This window comes from Oryza brachyantha, chromosome 9 (genome assembly GCF_000231095.2).
Source record: "Oryza brachyantha chromosome 9, ObraRS2, whole genome shotgun sequence".
Lineage (NCBI taxonomy): Eukaryota > Viridiplantae > Streptophyta > Magnoliopsida > Poales > Poaceae > Oryza > Oryza brachyantha.
The window spans coordinates 10,940,385-10,957,396 of record NC_023171.2 but is presented as its reverse complement, the minus strand read 5'-3'; the positions used below and the strand labels follow the sequence as shown (position 1 = coordinate 10,957,396).

Genomic DNA, 17,012 nt, shown 5'->3' with positions numbered 1-17,012 from the left:
TTAGAAAAAAATCAATCAATATATTTATAAATAAAAAAATTATGGATAAAAATTTATATACACGTTTCTACGATAAAAAACTTTAAAATCTAATTTAAATTTAAGAATTAAAATTTAGGTTTTAAATCTACTATTTAATCTAGCGTATTCCTTTACATAATGTTTATGGAGTTAGATTTGTTTGTTTGGACGGATCTAGCGTGGGGGTTGCGGGAGCTCCAACCCCCTACATGCCGGATCTCCTTAGAAAATAGAGTTCAGAGGAGGTGAAGAAGAGGGGGTTAGAGAAAGAAGAAGGCTGCGTTCGCAAACGCTACTGAATTAAAATGTTTTTATCGTTTTCCGCGCGCATGTTTCCTGAACTGCTATATTGGATTTTTTTTAAAAAAAAATTATATGAAAGTTGTTTAAAAGAATCAGATTAATTCATTTTTAAGTTTACAAAATTTAATACTCAATTAATCATATAATGATTTGACCTATGTGCAGTGCCAACTTCGAACGCGGCCGAAGGTAACACCGCCCCCGATTGTTCGAAGTCTTTCGTCCTTTTGTTGGTACCTACAAGCTACCTCATTCGTGAGACCCTCTAGAAAGATTTGTCTGCCTGGGTTTGCTGTCTTGCTGATGACAAATCGGCAGCATCAACTTGTTTGGTGGCGTCTGTTCGTTGTTCCGTGGAAGTACTGTTCCGTGGAAGTACGAAGCTGATGGCCCGATACCCGTTCATATGCTTGTACACGCGTTATAGTTGATTAGCGTTGATGTTGTGGTTGTGCTAATCGGTTTTATGGATCCTCCTCATTTTGTTTTGACAGATTTCGTTTATATAATGTGTAAATCAAGAGGGTTGTTTTTTTATTTAATAGTCTAAGACAATTTTCAGTTAGGTAAAAACACCTGAGTTGATTGTCTAGACTTTTTTAGGGAAAAAGCAAACGGTATATTTGTAAACAAAAAATAGTTTATGAATAAAACTTTTGTATATGGACTCTTAGTGATTTAAAAGTCAAGGTTGAAAATAAACTATAATAAAAAAACTCCAAAATCAATTCTACTGTAAGATTGAAAATTTAAATTTTGGTTTATAAGTATAAATATAAGTGAAAAGACAAGGTATCACGGTTTCACGCTACAACCATGTGGCATATGCCATTCACCGTGTGAGATATCCAGATAATAAGCCCGTATTAATGGGGCCAGTAAACCAATATACCCATAAGGTAATTTTTAATGTAATTTTTTAGGTATTTCAATATTATCAAATGATATGTGCTATAAAAATACATTAATATGATATATGTTTTACGACGAGAGAGGAGTTAGGTTTCATAAAACCTAAGTGTACATTGTTCCTTATTAGATATAAAACTAGATTTAAATCTTCACAATCAGCCATTTGTTTCATCTGCACATATTTAATTAATTTTTATTGGTTACTTGATAATATTTAAGTCATCTATTCACCTATAAAACAGCTAAGTAAAATTTTGTATTAGATGAATTGGTTTCATTCGTCCACTTCAATATATTGTTATGACATGATGCAATTCCAAACCACACCTTAAACAGAATGATCTAACGTCTCCACCTCTGTCACGGGGAAAATTAATCACTACACACGCTGGCACGCCATCGGAAGCCAGGACACTCGCCTGATCCCGTCAAACGCCGGGCCCCGGGCCGCGGGCCCCGCCGGCCAGTGACGGCAGCGGACTCCCCAACGGTCCGGCCCGGTGGCCGGCCTTCTCGTGCCATCCGCCGCCGCCGCCGCCGCCGCCGCTCGATCACCACCTGTCCATCCAGCGGCCGGGCGCCCCGTCTCCTCCAGCTCAGCACAGACAGCCCGGCACAAGATCAAAAAATGGGTGGAAATTACCACGCAAACACACAAAGAAAAGGAAGGCCAGCAAAACAACGGAGAGCCGCTGCGAGATCAAAGCTGCGTTGCCATTGCGCGTCGTTCGTTTTCTTCCCCGATATAACCGCGGCCGCCCGCCCTGCCGATCGCCCTCTCCTCCCCCTTTCTCCTCTCCGTCCTCTCCAAGTCAACAGCGTGCGTGCGCTCTCTTCTCTCCTGTCCTCCCGGCCGGGGTCGCGGCCGGCCCCCCGCGTGGCGCCCACGACCCCGCGCGTGATTTTCGGCCACCGCACCTTCTCTCTCTGTGGGGGGGGGGGGGGGGGGGCGAAGCGAGGTGGGCGACTGGCGCGGGGAAGGGAGTTGGAGTTGCTTGGGGAGGTGGACGAGCGCGTGATCGTTCGGGTTTTGGGAGAGGAGGGGGAGGACTGTGAGGAGCGATGGCGATGACGGCGGCGCCGGCGCCTGTAACGGTGCCGCTCGGCGTGCTGCTGCGGCGGGAGGTGACGAGCGAGCGGATGGAGCGCCCCGACGTGCTGTGCGGGGAGGCGGCGCGCAGCCGCAAGGGGGAGGACTTCACGCTGCTCCTCGCCGAGGCCGGGGAGCGCGTCGCCGGCGACCCGTCCACCTCCTTCTCCGTCTTCGCGGTACCGCATTGTCCTATGCATGCCCCGAATTCTGGAAGGTTCTAGAATACCTATACCACCGAGTTGTGCGTGGCAGACATGGAGGCCACCCCTGTCCCCATGGCTGCCACTCCGCATCTCTAATTCTTTCTCTTTTTTTTTTCATTTGAATTGTTCCGCTTTCCTCCCGTCCCGTCTATAACAAGATTTCGTCAAATTTTGCATGTAGACTAGTTCAGGGCGCAAGTAAGTCCCGCTGCGCTACATATGCATTATCTCATCTGATCCAAATGATGATCGTGGTTAATCTGAGTTTACACTATGTTACATTGTCCAAGCTAGCGTGTACACTGATGATGACTCTGATGCATTTGATTTATTTAGTGGTTCAATAGCCGTATTTTACCGGAGTTGTTGGACTTGCGTTGATCGATCGCTGTCTCATTGATCACTGTGCTTTGTTTGATAGCTATTTGATGGGCACAACGGATCAGGAGCGGCCATGTACGCGAAGGACAATCTGCTAAACAATCTTCTACGTGCCATTCCTTCAGGTTTGAGCAGGGAGGAGTGGCTTGCAGTGCTCCCGCGCGTACTTGTCGCAGCATTTGTCAAGACAGACAAAGATTTCCAGGCAGTAGGTAAATCAGGCCATTTTTTTTTGTCAAGCCTATGAAATTCAATATTGATGCCCCTTTCTAATGTCTAAGCGGTATACTTTGATAAGCCGGCGAAAAAGCAGTACTTTGGGACGAAGTAAAGTATGCATAAAACTTTGAGCTTTTTTACTATCTTTGAAAAAGTATCTCAAGGTATCATACATTTTAGTATAAAAATGGTGATACCTTGAACTACTTTGTATCTTAAGGTATCAAAAATTTGTATTAAAATTTTTTTTACCTTGAGATATTTTTCAAAAATGGTAAAAAAGTCCTAAAACTTTTCTTGTCGTTCCTGTTCGTTGATTGGATTCCATACTATCAGATTTGTTGAACAGTACAATTTCATAATTAATGCTAAATGTAGGTGTGCAAAAATGCGGCTCTTCTTTAAGATGTCTTTAGGTTATAGGTACCTGTAAAATTTAGTGATGCCTTTTTTCTTTACTGAAACACTCTCTTTTGTTGTTTTCAGCGGAAACTTCTGGTACCACTGTTACATTTGTAATAATAGATGAGTGGGTTGTAACGGTAGCATCAGTTGGTGATTCACGTTGCATACTAGAATCTGCTGATGGTTCAGTATACCATTTGTCGGCTGATCATCGTTTTGATTCCAACCAAGACGAGTAAGTTTTGCCTGCCTTTAATGTGTTTTTATAAGAATTGTCCAATATCTACAATCTGCATATTTTTTCAGGGTTCAACGTGTCACTGCATGTGGAAGCAAGGTTGGGAAACTGAATCTTGTAGGTGGCCCTCAGGTTCGACACTTGCACCCTTAATTCTATGAGAAAATTGGCTGTATGTAGTGTGGATGTGTGTCGTCTAACTCACGTTCCTGTTAACCTGTAACTCCTTGTCTCCTCCCAAGTTTTAGTTCTCAATGATTTGTGTCTTAAGTATGCACTCCACTGTCCTTGTTTGACGCTTGTCAAACAATGTCCTAGATTATGATATGATAGGATAAATTTACCTTTTTTAAGACCACCTGTTTTCAATCTTATAGCAATTCTATTTTCCACCATAGTCTTTCAAAGTTCTTCTTCTTTGAAAATAGAGTAAAATACATGGCTAGCCCTTAAACTTGGGAGTGAATATCATCTAGGTCCGTGAACTTAAAAAGTTGCACATCTAGATCTTAAACTTGGGAGTGGATGTTATCTAGATCCGTTAACTTTTAAATTTACACATCTAGGTACACCATCTTGGTTTAATGAATCATAACCGGTTCAAAACTCATTTGACTAAAGTTGACCGCTGACGTGGCATTCCACGTAGGTACTATATTTACAAACAACCCCGTCTGTGGTTAACTTTAGTTAAATAAGATTTGGACCGACTATGATTTATTAAACCAAGATAATAGACTTAGATGTCTAATTTTTAAGTTTACGGACCTAAATCATATCCACTCTTAAGTTTAAGGACCTACATATGCAATTTAAAAGTTTACGGATCTAAATGACATCCGCTTCAAAGTTTAAGAACCTAGATGTATAACTTTTAAGTTTATGGACCTCGATGACATCTGCTCATAAGTTTAAGGACCAGCTACGTATTTCACTCTTGAAAATAATATCAATTCATTCTGTATAGGATTGAGGCATCAAATTTGGCGTGCATCTAAAGTCCTAGTATATTTCTAAGGGATATATAATTCTCTAATTCCCAATCCGTTTAGGACAATGTTTATCTCATCAGAATTACGTAACCTTATATTAATTCCCAACTGTGTTCAATTTGTTGTATCGATTCCTATTTTTTTAATATATTTTTTTGGTTGTCTGTAGTAGATTTTTATTCTAGAAAATTGTCATTTGCGCTTACAGGTTGGTCCTCTAAGATGTTGGCCAGGTGGTTTGTGCTTATCTAGATCAATTGGGGATATGGATGTTGGTGAATGCATCATACCTGTTCCTCATGTGAAACAAGTGAAGGTCAGCTCAGTTGCAAATTCTCATCTGCATTGCATGTCTCATTGTTTCAACTATTATGTGTGCATGATTACTTCTCATCAGATGCCATCAAAATTCTTCTTCTCCAAGACAGTGTCTTCTACAATATTCCACCACATTTGTAACTCATGGTGTCGCATGCTTTTAGTTATGATTTACATGTTTGCAGTTTCAGTGTCCATTACTCCCTCTGCTCTCAAAAACAAGTCATTTTAGAATGCAGGCAGTCACACAAGTTAACTTTAACCACAAAAATCATTTAAAATATAGATTTTGGTTATATGAAAGTGATAGATTCAAATCTATCATAACAAGAGCTTTCATAATATTACACTATGTAAAATTTTCTTAATTTATGCTAAAGCGCTAGGCAGTCAAAGTTGTATAGTTTTGAATTTGAAAAGTCCCAAACGACCTGTTTCTTGGGGAATATTTGATTTCTGTTGTACTGCTGTTACAGCTATCCAATGCTGGAGGCAGGATTATCATTGCAAGTGATGGTGTATGGGATGATTTGGCTTTTGAAATGGCTCTTGAATGTTCTCGTGGATTCCCATCAGATGTAGCTGCCAATCGAATTGTGAATGTAACAGTCTGAACTTTATCATTTTCCTTCATGACAAACATTGGGGCCTTCATTTCGTGAATTATAAATATTTTTTTATTCTAAAGGAAGCAATTCAACCTCGAGGACTAAGAGATGATACTACGTGCATCGTGGTGGACATATTACCTCCCGAAAAACTAGCTCCAGGTCCTCCCACAAAGAGGCAGGGGAAGATCGTATTCAATAATATGTTTCGCCGAAAACATCCAGATGTATCCTTTAAACTAGATCGAGAGTATGCTGAGCCAGATGAGGTGGAAGAAATATTTGAGGATGGTTCTGCAATGATTTCTAAAAGGTATGATGTTAACCAGTTTCCCATAATCACTTCACTTGGGGTAGGGGAACTAGGAACTTTATGAATAATTCTAAGAGACATGTTTCAATGAACACTGGTGGGATTTCTGTTGTTTTCGAACGACCATGTGCACTCAATATACACATCGACATAACAAAATGCTATTCAGTACTGTCGAGTATATCTCTTTATGAATAATAAATGTTGTCATCATGATGATGATCTTGTGAATATCAATATACCACCATACCAGGTTAGATGGTAAAGAAACACTGTTCTTGGATTTGTGATGATTCGTTGTTTAGATCTGATGCTACATTGCCTTATGTGGACAGCAAACGTATCCTGCTGTCTGCTAAAGGTTAGCAGGATTTTAAGGAATTATTGGGAACATCAGATGAGTTGGAGGTTGGCACTGTTGACTGATGGAGTACACAACTTCATTCATGTTTCCTTGCACGTTATATTCAATGTTGTCTGCTGATTCCTTTTCCAACCCCACTAGATTGGATCCTTTCTTTTTCTCTGGTCGTTTACATGTTAAATTATATTTCTGTTCTGAAACCAGCCAGATCTGGTTGATGCATGTTAATTTTTGGTCGTAATCACTTAACCGAACCTCGTCAACTGCCGGAAATAGTTTTCTTTCAAACCAAAATGGATGAGATTCCTGGCCTTTACTTGTGGAAGTCAATAATTACTGATACTAAAACGGTATGGTAACTAAAGTTCAGGGTGTGTTGTTGTTTTATTATTGATGGATATGAGTTACATTTTCGAGATAGGTTCAGGAGGTTCAGCAAAAGTTTCAAATCGTCCATTCATCTTTTCAATATCTTTGAAATGCAAAACTGTTCATCTTTCCATTAGATTGCGTACCTTTTAATGTTTTTTTTAGGCATCATGGTCTTGATTTCTCACATGTTTGTTATACAGGCTTGCTGCAGGTTATGCACTTCAGAGCATGTTTAAGCCCTTCAGCTGTGCAGTTTGCCAGGTACAGCTGAAAGCTGGTCAAGGAGTTTCTCTACACAGCAATCCATTGCAACACGAAAAATTGCAAGGATGGCAGGGGCCTTTCCTGTGCCAAAGCTGCAATGAAAAGAAAGATGCAATGGAGGGGAAACGGCCTCCAACAGGTATTGCTAAATTCGTTATGTTATTTATCTTGGTTCTCGAACAACATGTTTACCAGTAAAGTTGTCATGTAATCTTTAGATTACTGATATGTTCGTGACGCTTATTTAGATTACTGAATTTTTCTTTGATGCTTACTGATTTGTTTTTTGATGCATTTTTCCTATTCAGATTCTTAATCTACAGTAAATGGCTTTGTGAGTGGTGAAATGTGGCAGCCCCAATCGTTGGAAAGATTCTTTCATACAATCAATATTCTTTTCTTTGTTACTAGAAAGACTAGTTAGTTAACCAGTTATTTCGCAACATTGTTCTTTGTAGTCAAGTAATACAAAGTATTCTTGGCAAAATAGATTGGAGATTCGTTAATCAGTTGGATTATCATAGCATCATCAAAAAAGCTGGATAAACATAGAAAACAGTACATTGTTCAGAAGAGGAGAGTAGAATCCTTAGCATGGGTTAGCTTTCCCATGCCATTTCAATATATAGAAATCATTGTACAGGGGCCTAGAGGACCACAATTATTCTTTAATTTGTTAATTTGTAGATGGATTGACGACTGATGGTTCAAAAAAAGAAATACTCCTACTAAGTAGTGAATGTTCTAGTTCTTCAGTTTTTTTATTTGATTTTTCTTAAAAAGGACTAGTTGTACTCCAGATCTATCGTACTACATCCTGTGAAAGGATCCATATAAGCCTAACTTGTAACTATCATCTACCCTGTCTCTCTCCTTTTCTCCAGCTATGCTGTACTGTGTTGGTCCCATATGTACACACATCTTGCCGTCTTGGTCACTTGTGCAGTTGTGCTAAACAGCTGAAGCAACCATTCAGATCACCGGGTTGTTATTGCACTGTATACCATCAGTGGTATGCACTATTCATTCATCCATTTTATATTGGAAGACTTTTAGATTTTTAGATCTTGTCTACGAACAGATTCACATTGTACTAATTAATTTATATATATATATATAATATATATATATTGATACGTGGATAAATTTAGATGAATTTATAAATTCTCGTAATATCGAACGGATGGAGCACTACTGTGTAAGTGAACGCGGGGAGCCTGGGACAGATCACCCCCTGCAGAGTCCAGACTTCAGACTTTTGTCACTTGCACATCACCTTTGTCTCCTCTCAACCAAGGAATTAAACATTTAGACATGAAAAGCCGGAGACGTGATCGAGCAGAAGACCGTGCAACAAACAAATGCTACATACACCCCCTCTCGCCAAAACAACAGCTCACCCACTGGGATTTGCACGCGCCACCTGACGATTGCAAGACGATAGCCGCACGCGCCACCTGACGATTGCAAGACGATAGCCGGCCGGTGAGCATCCCGACAGCTCATCTAAATTTATCTAAATTTATCCCTGACAGTTTATTTAAATTTGGTCATCCATATTTTTATTTGGATGATCATCTAAAACACTTTTATCCTCCATATCCCTTTGTACTCCAGCATATCATCTATGTATGATATCCTTTATATCTATTTGGAGGATTAGAGAGAGAACATCTAAATATATAGTTTCTCTCTCCTGATATGGATGACATTTAAAAATAGATGACGAGATAGATATTCTGCTGGAACTCAACTTGTACTCTTCATCCTTTATTTTTAAGATGGAGGATGGGATGGATAAGCTGTTGGGGATGCTCTTAACAAAGTTCTTTATTTTCATCCAGATTTCTCGTCAATAGATCAATATATGTGTTTATTATATGGGTTTTTTACCCGTATATTGAGGCTCCAAAAATTTTAGTGTAAAATTCTAGTAGCTTAAGATATACGGTATTTTTTAGGTACTAAGGTCGCATTAGGCAATCCAACTTAATAAACTAGATTCACTCGTTTTCTGCATGCACGCTTTCCGAATTTCTAAACGGTATACTTTTTGTGAAATTTTTCTATAGGAAAGTTGTTTTAAAAAAGCATATTAATCTATTTTATATTTTTAATAATTAATTAATCATGTACTAATCTGTTTATACGTTTTTCTTGCGGCTAACTAACACACCTTCCTCTCCTGCCGAACACGGCCTAAGAGTTTTACACTAAAAATATGTACATCGATATACTTTTAAAGATGGTAAAGAAACTCTCAATACATGTTCATATTGATTAACATTTATATGAATTTTAGTTCTATTTGGATTTATTCATAGATTAATCTATATATTTAATATATGTTCATAATCTTATAACGTGCAAGAGGGATAATACTTGATTAGTGCACCGGGCGGCCGGCTCGTGGATCTTTCGGCCGTGCATGCCTGACCGGAATGAACAGCAGAAGCGACGGAAGGTACGGCACACCCACACCTTCTCTGGTGATGTGTGCATGTTAGTTATATGTTCGTGACCGAAGAGAATGCATGCGTCACGGTCGTATACCATTGGATTTTGCTCCCAGGGCAGCTTGGAAAACGAAATGACCACTCAAATAGATCGAGCGAGAAGCAGGCAGGCATGGACAGGAAGAAGAGCACAAAAAGATAAGGCTCCATCTATAGGCTGCTGTGTGTTATGCATGCCAATCATAAGTCCGGCAGGTGCAATCAAACAATCCTGGAGCTTACCCATGCATGTGACCTGGGTTCCATCTTTCAGAATGACAGCTATACTGATATATTTATAATTTTCTAATGATAGTTTTATAATAACGTTTTAAACAAGTGGCAAATTTATGGTTGTCCCAAGTACTAAACAGCGGATGTTGCACCCGCACAGAGTCACACAGTGTAGACAATTTCTCTGTCTTAAAATAAACATAACTCTTAGTTCAACTTAAATTAATTTGAACCAGAAAACTTCGCTTATTTTATAACGAAGGGAGTATATATGTATAGGGCGCACTCTCCGTCTCTCTTCATCTGGATTTTTTTAGCTGTGCTTACGTTTGATAGAATTATAATCCTTCTAATTTCCCATGTAGTTTGTTTTACCCTTCTCAACTATTTTCTAAGTGCATGACATTTTAAAACTTATAGCAGTATGCCCGTGTACTGAGACGGGATGAAAAAGGATGAGTCAACGGATCCATTCATGATTCTACGGTGTCCTAATTTTTCCTATCCTTTTTTTTCTGATGGGGCGCTTTTTATTAATGCTCATAGACATATTTTCCCTCATCGGCTCTGGACTTATAGCGTAATCAGAGGTCACTTGGTTGTTGCCAAAGAAAACTCTAACACAGAAAATGTTCGACATACTATTCCCTCCGGTTTGAGAATAATTTTGTTTTGGAAGGGCATGGACTAAAAAAAACTTTGACCACTATTTTCTTTACAATATATATGGAAATATAAAAAATATAAAAGATATCGTTGAAGCATTTTTCAAGATTAATTTGTGTATATGGTCTCCATGTTTTGAAACAAAATAGTTTAATTTTTATTCACAGTTAAAGTTCAGAAAATATGACACTAGTCTAGTGCAAATCAACTATATGTGACTCACCTCCTGTTATGCAAAATTCACACTGCTATGGTGCGAAAATCACGCTGACACACGAAGGTATAGAAGGTTTGCTCAACTCTAGTGCAGTCCTATCAAATCTAGGTTTGGAGCATGCCAGCCAATTTACCCACTGCAACTAACAAGCAAGATAGAAACAATTAAATCAAACGACCAATTGGTTAATGAGCCGATACGACCAGTCGATTAACCTATAAGAACTATATTAAGACAATCGTCTATGTTATTGATATAAACATAATGAGTGCGGACTGACAAGGAGATTCAAATTGAAGAAATACTTACATTTTGGAACAAATAAAGTAACTCTTATAAATAAAAAAACAATTTATTATTTAGATTGTTTCTTTAATTATTGTGCACAAGCCTAACACAATTTAGAGTTCAACTTATGAAATCAGTAGGAACAATTTAGGCCGCTCGTTTTAGCTGGCTGAGGTTGCATCGCTACAGTAACACACGGCCACATACGAAGCATCAGCCGCTGCCAGTTGATACAATTATCCCTTCACTATACGAGAGGCGTGGCCGTACAGCCGCTTAGCTTGACCCGATGGCCTCTTCTACCGATCAATCCTGGGCCACCTGTACTGCTGCCCAACAGGTTGGAGTCTACCGGGCTTGTGGCACTGTTTGACATTATTTTTTTTTCTAAAAAAGCTATAGTTATTTTGAATTTTAGAATTTAATTGTAAAAATTTTAGGCTTTTATTTTCTTCATCACTTCCATTGCCACGCTCTATTTTTTTTAATGATTGCTAAGACAACGACTAAGAAATATATGTATCTCACACATTATTATAAAAAACCACAATTCAAATATATGCTACCTTTTCAGAAAATGTAGTGCTCCAGTTAAAGATGCGGTTTCTAACATTCTGCTTACAAGCCCGTTTGAGATATAATTGATTGGATTGTTACAATGGATTCTTTATTTCTTTATAATAGAGATAAAATAATTATCTCAAAAAACAAACTTAATAAACGGTCTAATCAATGCGGTACAACAAAGTTTTTTTTCCCACAAAACGTATTGATGTGGACCAAATAACGACAATAATCCGATCGATGAAGTAGTGCACCTAGGCTCTGTACAGTGTCATCCGTGGACCGTGGATTCTAATGGCGCCAGAAGCTAGCTGGTTCGTGCTCGTGCATGCATGTGCGACGATGGTTTACCAGCTGCCGTTGGATTGATTGATCCTTCTGCATAGCTACCAGACTAGTAGGTAGCTGTTTGGATTCAGGGACTTTTTTTAGTCTCTTGTCACAACGGATATTTATATATTAATTATGAGTATTAAATATAGACTGGTAACCAAACTAATTACATAAATAAAGACTATTTCATTAGACAAATTTTTAAGCTTAATTAATCCACGATTAACAAATGTTTACGGTAGCATCACATTCGCTAACCATAGACTAATTAGGCTCAATAGATTCATCTCGCGAAATACTGTAGAGTGTGGGGTGAGTTTTACTAATAGTCTATATTTAATACTTCTAATTAGTGTCTAAACATTTGATGTAAATTAGACTTAAAAAAGTTAGAGGGAAACAAACATTCGATAAGTAGAGGGTACACGTTTCTGGTTTCTCTTGGTTTTATTAATATATGCAAAATTTAGAGCAAGTTTAATATAATAGCATAGTTGACTAATAGCTATAAGTTTATATTAGAGCTAATTTATACAATAGATTAGTTATAAGGTTAACTTTAATATTTTTCTAATATATCTTTCTTTCACTTAGACATTTAATGAATTTATCATGAAAAATGTGCAGAGATAACTCTTGCATATATAAGAGCCAAAACCTCCTTATTTTTTATTTTCTCTTTCATCCACGTACGCTTGTAGATGATTTATAGCCTTCTACCATACTTGCTCTTATATCGTCCTTAATTTCCCTTTTAGATAAGTCATTTCGTACTTCTCAACTCTTTCGTAAAATATAAGTTGTTCATGAACTTCCAGGCACCATTTCATATTTTCTTCCTTTTTATCCCTTCTTAACTAAATGTTTGCAAATAAACTACTCTTCTTTTTAATACAATATTATTACTCCTTACATAATTAAATTTATATGACAACATTGACTTTATTCGATCAAACTTTTGAAACATCTATCATAAGTAGCTCTAAAATTTGTGGTTTGAAAACATGAACATCATATGGTACATTTTTCGTATTAAGTAATTTTACAATATTATTAATTTGTTAGATATTACAATTATGTTATACTAGCAAAACAATTATAAAAGGTGCATACCAAAGACTGGATAAATTCATTAGTTTCATATATTTCAACAAATCTAGAGGTAGTAAAGGGCAGCAAAGTCATTTGAGTGATTTTCTTAGTTCCTATATCTACTACTTTAAAAGAACCAAGGGGGTTTAGTGGTGAATCTCTCACCATATTATCAACTCATTACTTTTTGCGAAGACATAAAGAAACATTATCATCTTTTCGCTTTTGCTTATTAAACCAAAATTTAAATTTTAACATTACAGTTTGAGTTAATTTTGGGGGTATTTTTACCGAAGAGTGAAGTGGATCCCTAAACTTGTGTGCATGTGTCATCTAGGTCTCTGAACTCTCAAAATGCATTTTTGGGTCCCCGAACTTATCCGCGGTGTCATATAGGTCCAAACGAGCTCCGACCCGCTCCATTCGCCGACGTGGCATGCCACGGTGGTGCCTACATGTTGGTGGTGTCATGTGGGTCCCACATGTCAGTATCTCTCTCTTCTCCTTATTCTTTTATATCCCTTCTCGTAGGTGCCACCGTGGCATGCCACGTCAGCGGATGGAGCGGGTTGAAGCTCGTTTGGATCTATATGACACCCCCGGACAAGTTTGGGGACCCAAAAATACATTTTGAGAGTTCAGAGACTTAGATGACACATGCACACAAGTTTAGAGACCGCTGGTACACTTCGCTCTTTACTGAAATTTATTTTTAGCCTTGGCTTTTAGATCGATAAGAATACATATATTAACGTTTTATTTATGATTTATTTTTATTTACAAATATAACGTTTCATTTTTCTATAAAAAACTAAACATTGACACGCCCCGCACGAAAGTGTAAGAGCAAAGGGCCCACTTATCAACTAACAGCTATATGTAGAAATAAAAAGATGATACATGTAAAAAAAATATTAATAAGAATGGGCTGATGACAATGTTTTCTTTTCTAAAATTCCATTGTAATTGTTGGTAAGCTATTATAAGAAAAATAACTTATAGTTAGAATCCTTTAAAATAAAATGACGTCAATGGAGCAGAGTCATGTATTTTTGAAATTAGGCTAGATCTACAAAGAGAAGGCACGGAGGGTTTCTCAACAGTTTTGACATATTGTTCTTGTGCACCATTGAATGAATCACAAAACATTCACTATCGACCAAAGACAAAGGTAGTTTTAAACTTTTAATTGGTCGGTTAATCATTGCTTTGGGTTGGAGGAGACATGGCATGATGGTCCATATGGAGCTACGGATACATGTACATATCAATCGATTTGCACACATTAAATGCCACCGGTTGAGGCTATACCAATTAGTGTACGAATGGGCCACTCGATATTATCACGGAATAATAACATGTCATCCCAGATTGAGGCATTCTGCTGTTAATCGACCGAGATGGAATATCATATATTTGCCTTCGTTTTACGAAATCTTATGCCTCAAGTGAATTTAAAATTTGGTCGTTTGCATATCTAAGAAGAAAAAAGGGGCTAATATAGGATAAGTCAACAATATTCGTTTCGTATGGTTATAAATTATCAGGTTAATCTAAAAAAACCTATATCATTAGTCACGGTGGATTTAAATTAGTGTAGATCGATCAAAATCAATATATGCCGGCTGCACACAAATATGGTGATTGTATTTTCAAATAAACTTTAGTCTAGTTCCACTTAAATTTCCCCGTGGGGTTTGACTAGTTTACTACAAATATATATAAAGAGAGTAGCACACTAATTTTGTATAGAATATAAATCATGCCTAAATTTGTGTACAAGAACAGATAATATTTTGCTAAAATTTAAGGTCCAAAAATATTATTTTAAATAATCATGTCACAATATTCTTAAAAGAAATTATCTAGTCAGGTCCCATTTATGACCAAGAAATCGTTTTCCAATGGAAATTTAAGTAAAAGATCATGGATTTATTCTCTTTTGCGTGTGTTGGAGGACACACACGTAGATATGTACATAAGCAACTGTGGGTCCGTGCCGATCTCCCGTAGCTATGTGTAATACTACGAAAAATATTTACATCACTTCGTGCAATATTCACTCCTTTCTTATATATCATTTAAATAGGTATTAAAAAATTAAGACAAAATAATATATATTAATATAAAACATATCATTCCACAAGCATACATATTTAAATTCAACTTATATAAATTCTACCAAAAATACCAAAAATAATAAAGTTAACTAGGAATATCCGCGTACTAGTTTTAGCGTAATTTCTTTATTACTTGCATGCCAGTTTACCGTTTGTTGTAACATTTCACATCAACGTCCCTTTACTGGATGTGTTCTTTATCGACATTATTTTTCACGATGATCATCCATAAGCTACTAGCCTACTACTCATTAATTTTTTGGCACATGTTTAATCACTTATTTTATTCAAAAAATTTTGTATAAATTTATAAGAATACAAGTTATAATTAAAATATATTGAGTGATAAATCTACTCACAACAAAATAAATAATAAATATATATTTTTTATTAATAATATATAAAAAATATTTTTCTCATACTTGAGAAGATACTATGAGATATCACTGTTTTCTATATAAAATTTAATACCTTCTACTATCTAAGGTACCAATAAGTACAAAATTTTATATAGGAAACGGTGTTGCTCCTTATACTTCGGGGAAAATGTCCTATATAAAAAGCAACATCGTAGACGGAGAGTACTTTGCAGTGATGATCTTGTCCTTCACTTGATAAGTTAACCACCCAGGAGCCTGTACTTAGTGCATGGGTACACTTATGCACCATCGCATTCCACAGGTTAAACCCCATAGCCGGCCGTTGCCATTCGCCATGCCGATGCGCGCATCCCCCACTACACGTACAGCTGTCGACCTAACCTTGCCACCCACTCTCTCGCGCGCGCAAGCGAGCGAGCACACAAACCCTACCACCGAAGGCCATGAACACACCACGGCCGCGGTCGCCACCACTGTTCAAGCCAACCACACATCCCCCACCACCGCTCCTCTCTCCGGCCACCACCACCTCCCCTTCCTCCCGCGACTTCGACTTCTCCTTCTCCTGCTACCTCCCTTCCTCGCCTCCGTCCGCCGCCGACATGTCCCGCACGCCGCCCCTCGGCCGCGTCGGCAGCGACCTCAGCCACAACAACTACGCCAAAGCAAGCCATCATCATCACCAAGCCTCAGGCGGCGGCAAGGACAGGGACAAGGCCAAGAACAAGGCGTCGTCGCCGTTCTTCTCCGGGCTTGGCGGCTCGTGGAGATCAGGCGAGAGCAGGGACACGGCCGGGAAGGCCGAGGAGGTGAAGAGGAAGGCGAGGGCGAGGAGGGGGCTGGACGTGGGGCAGTGGGTGAAAAAGTACATGGCGTCCATGGTGGAGCACCTGCTCGCCTCCTTCTCCGGCCGCCACGGCGGGGAGAGGGATAGGCGGGAGCAGCAGCGGCGGAGGCCGCACTCGTTCTCGGTGCACGGCCCGAGCGCTCTGAGGGAGCAGCGGGAGCGGTGGAGGCGGCGGCGCGGGCAGCTCTCCTCGGCGCCGGCCTCGCTGCGCGCGTCTCCGACGAACAGCGGCCACCTGTCCGTGGGCGGGTCGGTGAAGGTCTCGACTTCGTCGGAGGAGAGCACCATGGAGGAGCTGCAGAGCGCCATAGAGGCCGCCATCGCGCACTGCAAGAACTCCATCGCCGTGGCCAAGTAAACCGAGGCTAGTGTAAAATGTAACAAGTAAAAATTCATCGTCGTACGGAGACGCACATGTGCCTATTGCCATGCGTACGTGTCGCGAGCATTTGATCAGGTTTCCAATATAGCTTTTCGAGCTTCAGAAGAAGAAAAAATAGTAAATTTGGTACTCTCTCTTGTTCATGTAAAGATGTATACGTAAGAACAGATGAAAACGAAGAGCTTTATATATACGTACGGATAGTAATATACGTAGTATCTCTTAATTTGCAAAACTTTACTGCTATTGTTGAGGTGCTTAACTATCACTGTATCACACTGTAGTGCTTGGAACTTGGCATGGCGATATGATAGTACTGGAATCTTTGGAGTGACAACATTGTCGTCGTTCAATAAAAGCCCAGGACCGATTCTGCTACACGCCACTT

The 17,012-nt window shown here is 38.9% G+C and overlaps 2 protein-coding genes across 2 annotated transcripts; both read left to right on the top strand.

The window, feature by feature from the left end:
* Positions 1 to 2,185: 2,185 nt before the first annotated feature.
* On the top strand, positions 2,186 to 7,983 carry LOC102715233 (probable protein phosphatase 2C 69). Its single transcript, XM_006660642.3, has 9 exons — positions 2,186 to 2,505; positions 2,954 to 3,125; positions 3,619 to 3,772; positions 3,844 to 3,907; positions 4,976 to 5,083; positions 5,562 to 5,687; positions 5,774 to 6,006; positions 6,943 to 7,145; positions 7,315 to 7,983. The coding sequence occupies exons 1-9, from the start codon at positions 2,299 to 2,301 to the stop codon at positions 7,320 to 7,322; spliced, it is 1,275 nt and encodes a 424-aa protein (XP_006660705.2). The 5' UTR covers positions 2,186 to 2,298; the 3' UTR covers positions 7,323 to 7,983.
* Positions 7,984 to 15,719: 7,736 nt separating this feature from the next.
* Positions 15,720 to 17,012, top strand: LOC102707996 (probable BRI1 kinase inhibitor 1). Its single transcript, XM_040527705.1, has one exon. The coding sequence runs from the start codon at positions 15,839 to 15,841 to the stop codon at positions 16,598 to 16,600; it is 762 nt and encodes a 253-aa protein (XP_040383639.1). The 5' UTR covers positions 15,720 to 15,838; the 3' UTR covers positions 16,601 to 17,012.

Excerpts from the sequence above, each read along its gene's own strand:
- LOC102715233 (XM_006660642.3), top strand. The coding sequence starts at position 2,299 with ATGGCGATGACGGCGGCGCCGGCGCCTGTAACGGTGCCGCTCGGCGTG. Across the intron at positions 2,506-2,953 it reads CCTCCTTCTCCGTCTTCGCG|CTATTTGATGGGCACAACGG; the intron begins GTACCGCATTGT and ends TTTGTTTGATAG. Across the intron at positions 5,084-5,561 it reads CTCATGTGAAACAAGTGAAG|CTATCCAATGCTGGAGGCAG; the intron begins GTCAGCTCAGTT and ends CTGCTGTTACAG.
- LOC102707996 (XM_040527705.1), top strand. The coding sequence starts at position 15,839 with ATGAACACACCACGGCCGCGGTCGCCACCACTGTTCAAGCCAACCACA.